Source organism: Gymnogyps californianus, chromosome 5 (genome assembly GCF_018139145.2).
Source record: "Gymnogyps californianus isolate 813 chromosome 5, ASM1813914v2, whole genome shotgun sequence".
NCBI classification, from domain to species: domain Eukaryota; kingdom Metazoa; phylum Chordata; class Aves; order Accipitriformes; family Cathartidae; genus Gymnogyps; species Gymnogyps californianus.
The window spans coordinates 4585027-4599391 of NC_059475.1; the positions used below are offsets into that span (position 1 = coordinate 4585027).

The following is a 14365-nucleotide window of genomic DNA, read 5'->3' on the forward strand; positions in this document are numbered from 1 at the left end:
TCTTTTATTTTAGTAGCTTAAGGAAAAAAATATTCTTCCACGATAAAATATTTATAAACCATGTCAAACAAAAGTTAGAATACTAGACCTAAGGCGAATTCCACATGAGTTACAGTGCAACTGCTCCTCATGCTTTTTACAGTCTTTGTTTATGAGTTTGGAGAATCGTGTCCCCACAGATTTGCCAAACGGAGAATACTCTTGTGTCTGACTTGACGAGCTTAGCAACCTCTTTGTTAGACTCCCCAGAGAGACTCCTCGGTTATTGCTGGGAAGGCCCCGTACAGATTTATACATCCAACTGAAATGCTAACCAGCAGATTGTGCAAGGCTTCTTGACTCTTTACCATCCCATTTTTATAAAGGTAGTAATCGAGTTTGTCTTGGGTAAAGTACATCTGTTGCAGTAATGTCTCGCCAGCAGAGGCATTGCTGGCTGCAGCTAGGAGCATCTGTCCTTTCTTGTTGCGGATGAGAGTACCTCGCTGTTAGGGAAAAAGCTCTGTGCCTTGTTAAGCAAGAGGAAGGTGTCCTGTGTATCTGGATATTATTCTGTGGGCTGCTGTCGATTTGCTAAGAGTGGCTAAAGGATTAAGAGGATACAATCCCATCAACTCCTAACTCGGTGAGGTATGTTACGTGTCCAACGGTATGCCAGAGACAGCGGCCGTATTGCTAGAGTTGTTAGAGTTATTCCAGTCTCAGGTGTGTGAGAATCCTTACGGTGTGTTTACACAACTGTCGGTGCTGCTCATGCAGATGTAGCTGGGCTGATGAACTGGTGGTGGTAGCACAGAGCTCACTCCGTGCCAGCGTCTTGAGAGGCGAATGGGACTTGCCTTTCTAGTTTAAAGCTAGCTCACATATATCTGTAGTCAGAAATACTTTAAGAAATGAAGCTAAACCAAGAGAAAAATCCTTCTGTTTTATTTTGATACTTGGAACTTGTTTACCTACTACTATCATGAAACGCCACAAAATATTTTAAAACATTATTGAGATACTGATGTAGGGCAGCTCATTGAGAAGCTATTCAAGAAGGGAAGACTGGAGTAACTTCTTAATTTCAGTATTAATATATTAACATATTTTATTCATAAACTAAACCAAAGTGCTGGGTAGTTGTACAGTTTTTAAAACTTTCTTTTCTTGGTTACTACCACATTCTGAAGTTATATTACATGATGGCTGTTGCTGTCTGCATCGGTACAGACTTGAGCAAAAATGCTGGATGACACAACCTGCAATATTGTGAGGAATTGTTCCTGGTGATCAACAACATCTGTCTGTTCTTGTCCACCATGTGCCATCTCTGTTCAATTTAAGATTTATTTTTTATTTGTCTAAACCAGAAAGTAAGAAAGGTGCTATCTCAGCAATTTGTGAAGTATCATATATACATATACCTGGCACTTCTTAATAGCTAAGAATAGTAACACTTTTTAAATGCAGATGTCTCTAGGTCACAGCTGCAGACAGAGTACAATGTAGGAGCCAAAACAAGGTTGAAAAAAACTTTCATTCATGCTGCAACTTTGATTTCTCACAATAAATCTTGGGATACTCATTATGCATGGATCATTGACAAAATCTAGGATTAATTCAATGGGATTTTTGCAGTTAACTTGTAAAAGGGTTGAGATTTCCATTGTGTTGTTTTAGCCCATACAAAATAGTTCAAGATGGTATAAACTATGCATTTTTTGGACAGGAAGGGATCATCAATGATAGCATTCACAAATATTAAATTTCTTCCATCTAGGTGTCCTTAATGAAAGTTAAGTATTCTTCCTTTCTCACAGTTATGTTGAAATTCAGTTCTTATTGATGAGAGAGAGTGCAAGATGTAACGGAGAATGATGAGAGGCAAAAAATATCTCTGGTCTAATCAAGAATAAAGTTTTTCTTGCTTCATATTCAGAGTAATATTCTTAACTTAAAAGTAGGGAAATTGCAATGTATGATTAAAAACTTGCAGAAGATAGGAGCTACAATAATATCGAAAATTTTTATTGTTTTACTAAACATGACGTTTTGTTTTGCTGTTTTAAAGGTATATGACCGATGGTGGTCTGGGCCTCTACACTCGAAGGCTAAACCGGCTGCCCGATGGCATGGCTGCAGTGCGGGAGACGATGCAGCGTAATACTTCACTGGGACTCGGAGATGCTGACAGGTAAGGTCTCATCCAGCAGATGCTCACATATAATGGCGCATGTGATTCACACTGTATCTAATGCATATTGGATCTCTAAGATTAAATAGCTTTGGGAATTTAGATCCTGAATACGTGGATATAAGCTTCTCCAGAGTATTTTAGGTTATATGTTCACAGAGGTGTCAGGATAAATGCTGACTTTATGTCTTGTGATTGCTTTGCTGAAATCTCATCTGGGTTTTTGTGGACAGGACACAACACAAGAAAATGTAAAACTTCTATTTTAATAGTGTTTGATGCAAAAAAGACCTAATTCTCTTCTCATTTCCACTGATTCTTCCAAGTCCAGTGATTCAGTGTGAGTGGTCAAGGCCAAAGATCAAGAAATAGGGGACTAAAAATCCATAATTTATGGGAGTGCAATCATAAAGGAAGCTGAGGAGATGGACAGTAATGAGACCTATATTCTGCTAGAGCTGAGATAAATGAGTTAAATACTTTTGCTTTTAATGGCATTAGTCTATAGCTGCTTCTTTCCCTTCCAAACCCAAAGCCTGATGAGTGTTACTGTTGATGTAGTAAGTGAACCGTATCCTTTTTCTTCCCTGAGGGGCCTCTAAGTATAAAACGTGGATTTTGAGTTACAGGTTTGAACCAATTTCTGAACTAAAAGTTTTCTCTCTTTTTGTTTTGTTATCAGTAAGTCTTTCATGGGACATAATGCAGTTGACTGAGTTTGATATCATAGAATCATATAGTGGTTTGGGTTGGAAGGGACCTTAAAGATCATCTAGTTCCGACCCCCCTGCCATGGGCAGGAACACCTTCCACTACACCAGGTTGCTCCAAGCCCCATCCAACCTGGCCTTGAACACTTCCAGGGATGGGGCATCCACAACCTCTCTGGGCAACCTGTTCCAGTGCCTCACCACCCTCACAGTAAGGAATTTCTTTCTAATATCTGATTTAAATCTCCCTTCTTTCAGTTTAAAACCGTTACCCCTTGTGCTATCACTACATGCCCTGATAAAGAGTCCCTCCCCGTCTTTCCTGTAGGCCCCCTTTAAGTACTGGAAGGCCGCTGTAAGGTCTCCCTGGAGCCTTCTGTTCTCCAGGCTAAACAACCTCAACTCTCTCAGCCTGTCCTCACAGAGGAGGTGCTCCAGCCCTTGGATAATTTTCGTGGCCCTCCTCTGGACTCGCTCCAGCAAGTCCATGTCCTTCTTAAGTTGGGGGCCCTAGAGCTGAACGCAGTACTCCAGGTGGGGTCTCACGAGAGCAGAGTAGAGGGGGAGAATCGCCTCCCTCGACCTGCTAGCCACACTTCTTTTGAGGCAGCCCAGGATGCAATTGGCTTTCTGGGCTGTAAATGCATATTGCTGGCTGATAGTCAGTTTTTCATCCACCAATACCCCCAAGTCCTTCTCCACAGGGCTGCTCTCAATCGCCCAGCCTGTATTTGTGCTTGGGATTGCCCCGACCCAGGTGCAGGACCTTGCACTTGGCCTTGTTGATCCTCATGAGGTTTGCACGGGTCCACCTCTCAAGCCTGTCAAGGTCCCTCTGGATGGCATCCCTTCCCTCCAGCGTGGTGACCACATCACACAGTTTGGTGTTGTCAGCAAACTTGCTGGGGGTGCACTCAACCCCACTGTCCATGTTGCTGACAAAGATGTTAAACAGCGCTGGTCCCGATACTGACCCCTGAGGAATGCCACTTGTCACTGGTCTCCACTCGGACATCAAGCCATTGACTGCAACTCTTTGAGTGTGAGCATCCAGCCAATTCCTTATCCACCAAGTGGTCCATCTGTCAAATCCATGTCTCTCCAATTTAGAGACAAGGATGTCATGCGGGACAGTGTCAAATGCCTTGCACAAGTCCAGGTAGATGATATCCATTGGTCTTCCCTTATCAACCAACACTGTAACCCCGTCGTAGAAGGCCACCAAATTTGTCAGGCACGATTTGCCCTTAGTGAAGCCATGTTGGCTGTCACCAGTCACCTCCTTATTTTCCATGTGCCCTAGCATAGTTTCCAGGAGGATCCGCTCCATGATCTTGCTGGGCACAGAGGTGAGACTGGCTGGCCTGTAGTTCCCTGGGTCTTCCTTTTTTCCCTTTTTAAAAATGGGGGTTATGTTTCCCCTTTTCCAGTCAGTGGGAACTTCCCTGGCCTGCCAGGACTTCTCAAATATGATGGATAGTGGATTAGCCACTTCATCCATGAGTTCCCTCAGGACCCGTGGATGCATCTCATCAGGTCCCATGGACTTGTGCACCTTTAGGTTCCTTAGATGGTCTCGCACCTGATCTTCTCCTACAGTGGGCGGTTCTTCATTCTCCCAGTCCCTGCCTTTGCATTCTGTGACATGGGCAGTGTGGCTGGAGCACTTGCCGGTGAAGACTGAGGCAAAAAAGTCATTGAGTACCTTAGCCTTCTCCATATCCTGGGTAACCAGGTCTCCTGTTTCCTTCTGGAGAGGGCCCACATTTTCCCTAGTCTTCCTTTTATCACCAATGTACCTATAGAAGCTTTTCTTGTTGCCCTTGATGTCCCTGGCCAGATTTAATTCTCTCAGGGCTTTGGCTTTCCTAACCTGATCCCTGGCTGCTTGGACAATTTCTCTGTATTCCTCCCAGGCTACCTGTCCTTGCTTCCACCCTCTGTAGGCTTCCTTTTTGTGTTTCAGTTTGTCCAGGAGCTCCTTGTTCGTCCATGCAGGCCTCCTGGCATTTATGCCTGACTTCCTCATTGGGTCCTCCATCGCTTGGAGAAGGAAGTTGTCATCAACGCATTCCAGCAACCTCCTGGATTGCTTATGCCCAGCTGTGTTGTCCCTCCAACAGAGATCAGGGTGGTTGAAGTCCCCCATGAGGACTAGGTTATGACTGATAATTCCTTGATAGTGATGCATGGATTACTAAGGAAATACAAATGATGGGGAATCTAGCCTTGCTTCCAAAGAAAGCCATACTAAATTTGCTTTGGTGTTCTCTTGGTATTAGTAAAGAGCAGGCTGGTAAATCTAAACAAAAGAACTAAAACGTCTCAGAGAATCTCAGCTCAGTTTCAGTTACTAAGTCAACATGTGCTTGCCAGTTGTAAAATATGCCTGGATTTTTCAGGAGCTCGTATCTCTTTCTGAAATTTGTAACTTGAAACCCATACTCGGCCAACAGCACTCGCTCCTGGTTGACTGGGGGTGAAGGCATTGCCACCTGCTGATGCAACTGAAGACTCATCAAGTATCATCCTCGTCTGTTGCTGTGGCTTCTGAACCTTGCCACATTAACAGAAGCTATCTGTTTACAATACAGAATTGGTCTAATACAAATTATATTATTATTTAAGTAACAGCCTTCTGGAGAGCTAGTGATACATTCCTCATAATTGATTCCTTCCCCCGTCCAATATTTTCTGTGCTTGCAACACTTTTTCTTGGCATGTAAATTATTCTTATATTTTATTTGCTAAGCTCCTTCCCTGAAGACACCACACATCAGGACCAATTACGTGTGTTCAACAAGAGAGATTATTTGTGTGTTTACATATATTCCACTTAGAATGGGATTCTGACATACTGAAATGCAATCCCTACTTTATGTCAATTGTTTCAGCTTTGAAAATCATTCTTTCAGTTGACATGGAGAGGATGGATTTTACACACAATAAAGACTCTGTGTGGCTGGCAATTTAGCTGCAACACAGGATCACAGAAAAATTACCCTTGGTCCCAGAGTTAGTGACATTATTATGTGTTGTTTTGATTTAGTCTTTTCTATTCAGAGTGTAAGCCTACTCACCTTATGCAAGAGATCAGTTTCCTGACAGTAGGGCAGTGATTTAAAAATAGCTCCTCTTTGGTTGCTGGGTGATCATGATGTGCAGTTTAAACAAAAAATTAATCTTGGTGTGAGCAGCAGTTTTGCAGGGTGAAAATTGGCATGAGGAAAAGGAGTTGAACAAAACGGTGTAGTAATGAATCGCTTTCTTCATTCTGTGAATGGAGGCAGCAGCAGGAGTGCTGAGTTGCTTTAGTGCTACACCTAGAAAACATATGAAGATTACATTTAACTTGTTCAAAGCAGATGTTAGTTGAATGCATGGGAGAACGAGTGTGAAAGGCTATGAACCTTTGAGTATACGGTTAATCATTAAAAAGCTATCAGAGGAATTTTTGCAATATGCTTACTTGTTTAGTTTCTTGTGTTATTAATTGTAGAAGTTTAGTTGTGAAGCTTTTACTCATTGGCTCTGGTAACATAAAGCACAGACCTTAGAAGGTAAATTTTCCCCTGCAGCAGGGAAATCCAAACAAGGCAATTTAATTTAATGCTTGATTGCAAGGTTAATGGAATCATTGCACAACACAGCTGAGCTTATTTATTCACTTCAAGACAATTTGTGTTTGCATAGAACAAAGGCATTTTTAATGAAAAAAGGCATTAAAAATGCCTTTTTACTTAGTTTGTGATTTTTTTTTTTTTTTTAAGATTGCAAATTAGCCACCTATGGTTTTGTCTCTTCTATATATATGGACTTGGGGTGTACCATCTGGTTATTTAAGTTGATTTCACAATGTCAGGCGCAGCTGCTTGATTTGAGACTAAATTCTGCCCTTACTTTCATATATGTAACTTGCATTTATGAATACATATAGAAAGAGGAAAAAAATTTGAAACTTAGATTTGAGTAAATCTTTCTGTAATTGCTTACTTGTATAACCTATTATTTAGAGAAGATAATTCAGACCTGTGCTGATTTATCATATCCTTGTGAATAGGGCAGGAGACTATATTAATGAATGTGAGCTTGTCGAGAGTAACTTTAATGCTGTTATTAGGGAAATGTCTGTATGACGTTTTTAAAAATCCTCAGTGATAAAGCGCTTGTCTAACTACTTCCGAGCATGATTAACTTGGATTGTTTCGCTTTTACGATTTAATTTGAGGTTGCGTGAATTACATGTCTTTGCATAAGAGTGTGAGGCATAAAAAGGTCTTCCCAGCCTCTGACTATAAGGACCTGTCTCATCAGATAGCAGATTGCGTTTTCTTGGTACTTCCAACAGCTACGGCATTGGTGGACTGTAGGTAAAACACGGCTCAGGTGCTGAGCATGCTCTTCAAGAGTATTTCTGTATCATCGTTCAGATCTGTGATGACTACGATGACAGTCTTGTCACACTCTTAGTTAAAAACAAGACCATATTCAGTTTAACTCTTCGAAGGACTTGTGACTGAAGCTGGCTCCTGGCAGTCGGTAGCATTTCGGTAGCATTTCCTGCTTTTGGTAAGATTTTTGGATAATCCAAGAGGAGACTGTGGAACCAGGAGAGGAGATGGACAGGAAAGAAGAATTGGAACTGAAGCAGAAACTGAGCAGAAAGCCAGAGGACATTCCGTGCAGAGCATCGATATCTTGCTATTAATAAGAATGTCATTGAGTGCAGATTTTTTCAGATGCTGTGATTTATAGTAATTTCTACAAATGGTAAAAATTATGGCTTTCAAAAATAGCTGAAGAGTAGTATTTTGCTGTTATTTTGCATTTTATAAAAAGAGATTAAGGTTATTTACATGTCTCGGCTCAGGTAGTAGACAACACTTCACATTCATTCATGGAGTAAAACCCTTTGACTGGAGTATGTTTAAATTCACTAACTGCAATTTAATTTCTTGAATCCTGCTACAGTGATGAGATTACTAAAAAGATAGGTTAGTGTTCAGTGCTGGAGGGAGGTTGTTGGACTGCCTTCTTAACCATGGGAACTTGGATCACACTTCAGAAGAGCTGATAAGCAAGTTGAAGCAAGACATCAAGTCGGGGGCAATATTGGCCTGTTCTGAAAGGTGGGGAGAGAAGGAGATGTCACTGCTTTCGGAAGGAGGCAAATTCCACTGAAAGGAGAATTACAGACATGGTGCTGATGGGTATCGCATAAGAAGCTGCATCAAATTTTCTTCTTCTTAGGTGCTGCTTTATTGTAGACAATGGAAAGATGTTACAATATAAGGGGGAAAAAAAAGAAATTTTTGTTACGATCTTCGTTATGTAGTTTTATAGTAGGATAAGACAGCTTTAAGTCCTGAGCAGGTATTTGTCAGTTTTTCTTCTTAACTGAGACAATGCAGCTAAAATTAAATGAAGGTGTCTGCAGTTCCTGGCTTTGCAGATGAGGAGTTAAGTCCTCCATTCACAGAGAATATCCATTAGCAATACTAGCCCATTACTACCCATCTCATCATTACTGTAGTTTTACTACTCTCGCAGCAGTAGCATGATGCATAAGAAAAGGGGAAAAACAGAGAAAATGTGTCTGGAATAGACACATATAGACACGTAGACTGGATAGTCTTTGTCTTAAAATGTTAAAACATGACTGGGTTATATCTTAAACTTCAGCTGGACCCAGCTGTTGTAAAAATACATAGAAATAGATATTCCTGCGTTGTCATGGCAGTGGAATTCCCATCACCTCCTTCCCCCACAGCATCTCCTGCTCCTGCAATGCTCCCTCAGGAGTGTTGACATAAGTGTTTATGGAGTTTCACGGTAAATGAACTTGCAGGGAGATTCATCTGGTATTTTATGTGAATGGGTTTATGGAGGGAGGATGTCCTTTCTGTCAGGAGAAGGAGTAACTATATCCGTTGAAATCATCTACAGACCTCAGGAGATCTCAGCTAAGAAAGTTGCTGCCAAGCTGTTACCACTCCACCAGGAAGATTTCATTCCATTAGTTCACAGTTCCTTCACTTCCAGAAAGTCCTGGCAATGGTACTGGCATTCAGTTGTTACGATTAAAATAGTTTATACATTCTACTTTTCCCATTTTTTTTCTTTGCTAGGACAGTGGAACACCCCTATATAAGGATCCTATATATTAAATAAGCATAGTTTTCTAGAAAATAATTTAAAAGTCTCGAAATTGCTTTAAGATAATATAGATCAAAAAGTAAGTGCCAACACCCAAGCATTCATTGCTCACTGTATACAGATACACTGTGAGTCACTGCGATTTGTAAACATATGCCCATATATAGTTGCTTAACAGCAAAGTCACAGGACTGGTGAAATTATTCATACCTAACATCTTCTGCTCTGCTTGACCATCTGTTTGGATTTTATCACTAAGTTCGAAAAAAATACTACTGCTTCTAAATGTGCAAGTTGTACCTTGGTACCTATAGATACCTATCTCTCTGTCTTTGAAAGAGCCCACATTTATCTTTAAAACTGACTCGCAGAAACAGGGAAATTCACATTGCAAAGATTCTTTGAAGTTTATGGCCTTGGGATCTGCTGATTAGAGTCACAATACCATATACTTTTATTTTCCAAGGAATCTTTTCACAAGCTGTAATCCAAAGTGGTTTTAGGTTACATAAAGTAACAGCAAAGTTAAGCAACAAATAGTAGTTGAAAGCTAAGGTATAGTAGCTATACCCGAGGGCTGAAATTAGCAGTACCAAAAGGAAAAAAAAGACATTCTACTTTCAAACAAGGCAAAGTTAGTCAAGGGAAGCAAAGTCTTTTGGCAGATCCGTTTCAGTGGGCTAAAGATGACAAACTTCTAGGCATGTAAGCTTTTCTGCAGGTCTAAAACAGAAGCAAGAATTTTCATTACTGAATACAAGTTGAAGAACAGTTGCTCTAAATTTACCAAGATGTATTAGTAGTTTAGACTAACTCTTAAAGACAGACAATACCTACGAAGCAGAGGAAGTTTTAGCAAGGAAAGGCATGATACGATTTTTTTGTGTTGTAGAAGAGAGATGGATGATTTATCACCTTTGTAACATGGAGGGGTTAACTGGGGAAAGGGAGCAAATTATTACAGGCTGTAAAGGCTGTCTCTTTATTGAATCTATGGTTTTTAATATCCACCAGAGTTATTTTAATACTCTGGTTTATTCTTTGAAGAGGCTTTATAGAACTCTCTTGAAGATGAGAAGGAAGAGGTCAGAGATGAAGTGGCTGTGTAAGAATTGCCCCCCTTGGGTAACCAGGTTCTTCTCAACTTTGTGGCTTGCATGTGAATTCATTCAGTGGGCACGGTAATACTTTTTTTTTTTTTTTTTTTCCTTTTTTCCATGCCAATACTTTTGGGAATACATACGGTACACTGGATGAAGTATACTACATTCTGGGAAGTACTTATGTAGGATTTGGTGATAGTGTCAATTCTGTTTAGAGAGGCATGATGGAATGGAGATACGTTGGGAAGTTTTGCTTGTTTCTCAGGCTTGGTCTAATTTTACTCATTGCATGATGGTCAGCAAAGAGTTTGCTTCCAGCAATCAACTTAGTGAGGCTGGGAGCCGTTTGAAGGCTAGAAAGAGTTTTGAGGAGGGGATGACTTAAGGAAGTAGATCATTTTTCAGCAGAGATTGTTTTTGTTTAAAGATTTCTGTCCAGGCTCTAGATTATCACGTCATGTAGCAATAGCGGATGTATGATTGATGGGGGGGGGAGGGGGGTCTGGTACTTGAAGCAGTTTTGTGCCTGTTGTTTAACTGACTTTTTGTAAAAACACAGTTTGTTTTCCTATGGGAGAGTTCCTTTTCCATGTATCCATGGCCACAAAAAAAAAGCAGATTTTACTGCAGTTAGGACTTATGTGCGTCCAAGAAGCCAAGAATTATCCTATTCTTCTCTTTTAACTAATACCTGTTGTAGTAGCTCCACAGGCTGACAAGGCAGTTGAGAGCAGTTCTTTCCCTTTTTCAAGAACTTTCTTCTAATGAGGAGGTACAGTTCCACCACTCGACACTAAAAACAAACCAGCGGAACACCCCGCAATGGCAAGCTGTTCCCTCCAAAGTTAGTAGATTAGGCAATCTTTACGTGCTTGACTGTCACTATAGTTTTAAACCCCTTCTTCAGAATTGCTTTTTTGCTTAGGTGTAAACACTGAAGAGGTAGGCTGGATCTAAGCTTTAGGAACTGCATTTCTTGTTGAAACTTTTTTCTTCCTGTCATGCCCCTTGCTTTTCTTGCTGTGATTCTGATTCTGCATTCCTTTATATTTTAGGGGGTATTTACACCTCTGCTCTAGCATCTAGTTAAAATGCTTAAGCCAGGAGCTGAAGTTCACTACAAAGTTAATGGAAGAGGGGAGGTGCCTCAAGGGAGCAACTCATCATGGCTAAGTTAGGACCTTCTTTTTGCCCATATATTCCGCTATGGACAGTTTGTCACTTCCCCGAGAAGGTTGCACTGCTGCGTGTGTACAGGTGAAGGGACCTTACCTTTTCCAGAATTGTGGATACTGATTCTGTGGAAATAGGAGAAACAGCCTGATTTAAGTAGCTGAATAATTTGCATCTAGGGATGGCAAAATCATGATCCTACACCACTGGAACTAGATTTTCCTGAAGTGACATTTCCCTTCATACACACCCACTTTATGTGTATAAGTATAAAGTTGATCTAACTGCTGATTTGGAGGCTCTTCAGAAACCCTCAGTATTTCTGGTTCCATTGCCAGAGATTAGCACTGTCTTTTCTGTTGTATGAAGTAGCTTTTAAAACACTTTAGGCATGTGGGAAATTAAGCTTGTATTCCAAGGGTAAACAAGATTGCAGATACAAAGGCCATTTTGAACTGTATCAGGGTCTTTGTGCTTTGCATGACAAACGGAAGAATGTGAAATGCTTGCTGACATAGTGCAGACTTTGTTATTTGGTTTTCCATGTCGAATGGCAAGAGAGTCAACATAGTCTCACAACTGACCTACACCAGTAACCTCTGAGTTTGGGATTTGGAGATTGAATAGATAAAACTAATGGCAGACAGCTGTCAGACTCCAAAAGAAGAATCCCAGTTTGGGGCTGTTTGACGAGCGTGGAAGCTCATTGTGGCTGTAAAGCAAATTTCAAGACAGATGATTTTTTCAAATGTTGTGGGTATTACTAAATGTCTCATTACCAGAAAACCTAAAGATTCTCCCTTTGGTCTTTGTTTGCCCTTCTTAGTTTGTTGGGGCTTTGGAGTTGTCCATAATTGTCCATTTCAGTAGAATTTTTCATTAGGTTTTTTTTGCTTCTGTTCCACAGCTATGTATTCTCTTGTGATTATAATAATATTCTATTAGTATTAGCTTACATGTTAATAGAAATATTAATAGGCAGGATCTAAGCTTTCTGTTTACTGGCTGAATGTTTCCTGTGATTGTATTGTTTGGAAAATGATACCAAAATTCTGAGTCCAAATGTAAGATGCATGTGTCTTCCTGCATGTTCTTCTGAGGTTTGCTGGAGGTTTTTGTTTCTTTTTCTTTCCTCTATTGATTATGTTTATTGAATATTCAGTCATTTATTCACAGTCTTGTCCCCTCCAGTGAAGAACTTTCAAACGTGGTATTGCAGATGGGGTGAGGGGACACCCTCTACGTCATCAGTGAGAACCCTCCAAGGAATTCAGGATATCAGGGAAATGAGACTCCTAATTTGGACAGCTAACTAAAATTTTGAAGTTGGATGGTACTAATAGCCCTGTATATCCAATACACGTCCACATCTGCAGCATATATCCAGTACACGTCCACATCCGCAGCATAGCGGGAGAAGCTGTAAGGTATCCACAACTTTGAGCTCCTATTTAAAATGCTATGTATTTCATAAGCAGTCCTCTCCTTCAACCATCCTGAACGGCAGCTCCTGTGTTAAGACGGTAATGAAGTAAGGGGGATGCTTTTGGGCTGACTGATGTCAAAAGAAACGAAAGTGTCCCTGACCTAGCACTCATCGAGGCAGAAGATATGTTCAGATAAAATGAAGGTTCACTCCCTGTTTCCATGGCACTTCGGAAAGAGGTGCACTCTCTTCCCTCCTCTCACAGACCTTATCTACCAACTATAACTGGGTTTTCATAAAGAAGGGAATGCCTCATTTCCTATGTATGTCTACACAGACAGAAGTACAGAAACTGGGGCTATGGACCATGTCGAATGAACGTCTGTCCCTACTGGAAGGACTTTCCAGCTCTGGAGAGCAGCTGTGCTGCATTTTGCAGTAGGAGTGCTGAGGGAATGGAGTGGCGGGACAGAAGTGCATACTATATTTTTGCTGCCCGGGATTCTTGGAGCTACTGCATTTATATCAGGCCATTCCTTGGTGTCATGATAACTTCCTTGGTGGCCAACAAGCTATTCCATATTGGGGGTCCGTACCCATCTTATCTGAAAGTCCTATTCTGCTCTTCTCCATTCCTCAGCTTCCTCATGGTATAGGGATTTTCCAGCCATATGATAAGGTGACTTTGTGACCTTTTTATGACAGCTAATAGGATTCACAGTGAAGTTGAGACTCCACAGAACAAGTAGTCACTTTGCTCCTGATCTTTCTGAGTTGAGCCCCAACATCCTGCGGCTTAAACAGCTCACTGTTAACGCAGCTCCATGGGGCTTAAAAATGCTCTGCTATTGTATATACAGGCATTAAGGCTTTCACGTGATACTCTTATGTTGCTTACGTACATACAGTTAAATAATACATTTGGCCAGGACAAATAATTGCATACTCCACAGTGGAAACACTTGGAGCTACATTGTGCTGTTACAGCAGTATTATGAGAATGTGTGTAATTTGTTTTTATTAGTAAACGTTTTTTATATTCTCACTAAAAATAAAACATCTAATTTTATTAACACTGATTGCTGCAATTTGCGACTAATTAATTTGATGTAAGCGGCATTGGAACAGTGTGAAACCTGTATGCAGAGTTAGCACAGGGAGCCTGGGTAACTACCACGTTGCTAGAGGCTATGTTTATGTGTGTCCAGGTATATATGGTCAATAAGTAGCCAGAGGATCAGCGCTAACCGATGGAAGTCTGATTAGTGCCTGAGCAAAGTCCAAGTGCTGAGGTCAGCTCTTTTTAACTATATGTTATATTTTTTTTTTGTTTCTTAACTGACAAAGGCTCAGCTCAGCAGCTACTGTGGAGTTACCATGTGCTCTCATCAGCCCCAAGTAATATTTTTATCTTTTTAATCTAATTTTAACTTTAAAGTTTATCTTCTCTGATTATGTTGTTAGTTTAAGTTAATTTTCATATATATCAACTAATTAATTCGTTTTGGTTTGGGGGAAATGAGCAAACCACCTTGAGTGTTCAAAAAGGTTTTATTCCCTCTTTCATGTTCATTGTCAAGATTGATTTATTCTTGTTATGAAACTTGCAGCTAGAAATACT

General features: G+C 40.6%; 1 protein-coding gene across 3 annotated transcripts in view; it reads left to right on the forward strand.

Annotated features, from left to right (window-relative positions):
* NAV2 (neuron navigator 2) overlaps nucleotides 1-14365 on the forward strand; it is a 234526-nt gene that overhangs the window by 143739 nt on the left and 76422 nt on the right. For all 3 annotated transcript variants that reach the window (XM_050897832.1, XM_050897833.1, XM_050897831.1), the window contains one exon: nucleotides 2054-2176. In XM_050897832.1, coding sequence (XP_050753789.1) covers nucleotides 2054-2176 — 123 coding nt within the window. The remainder of the gene's footprint in view (nucleotides 1-2053; nucleotides 2177-14365) is intronic.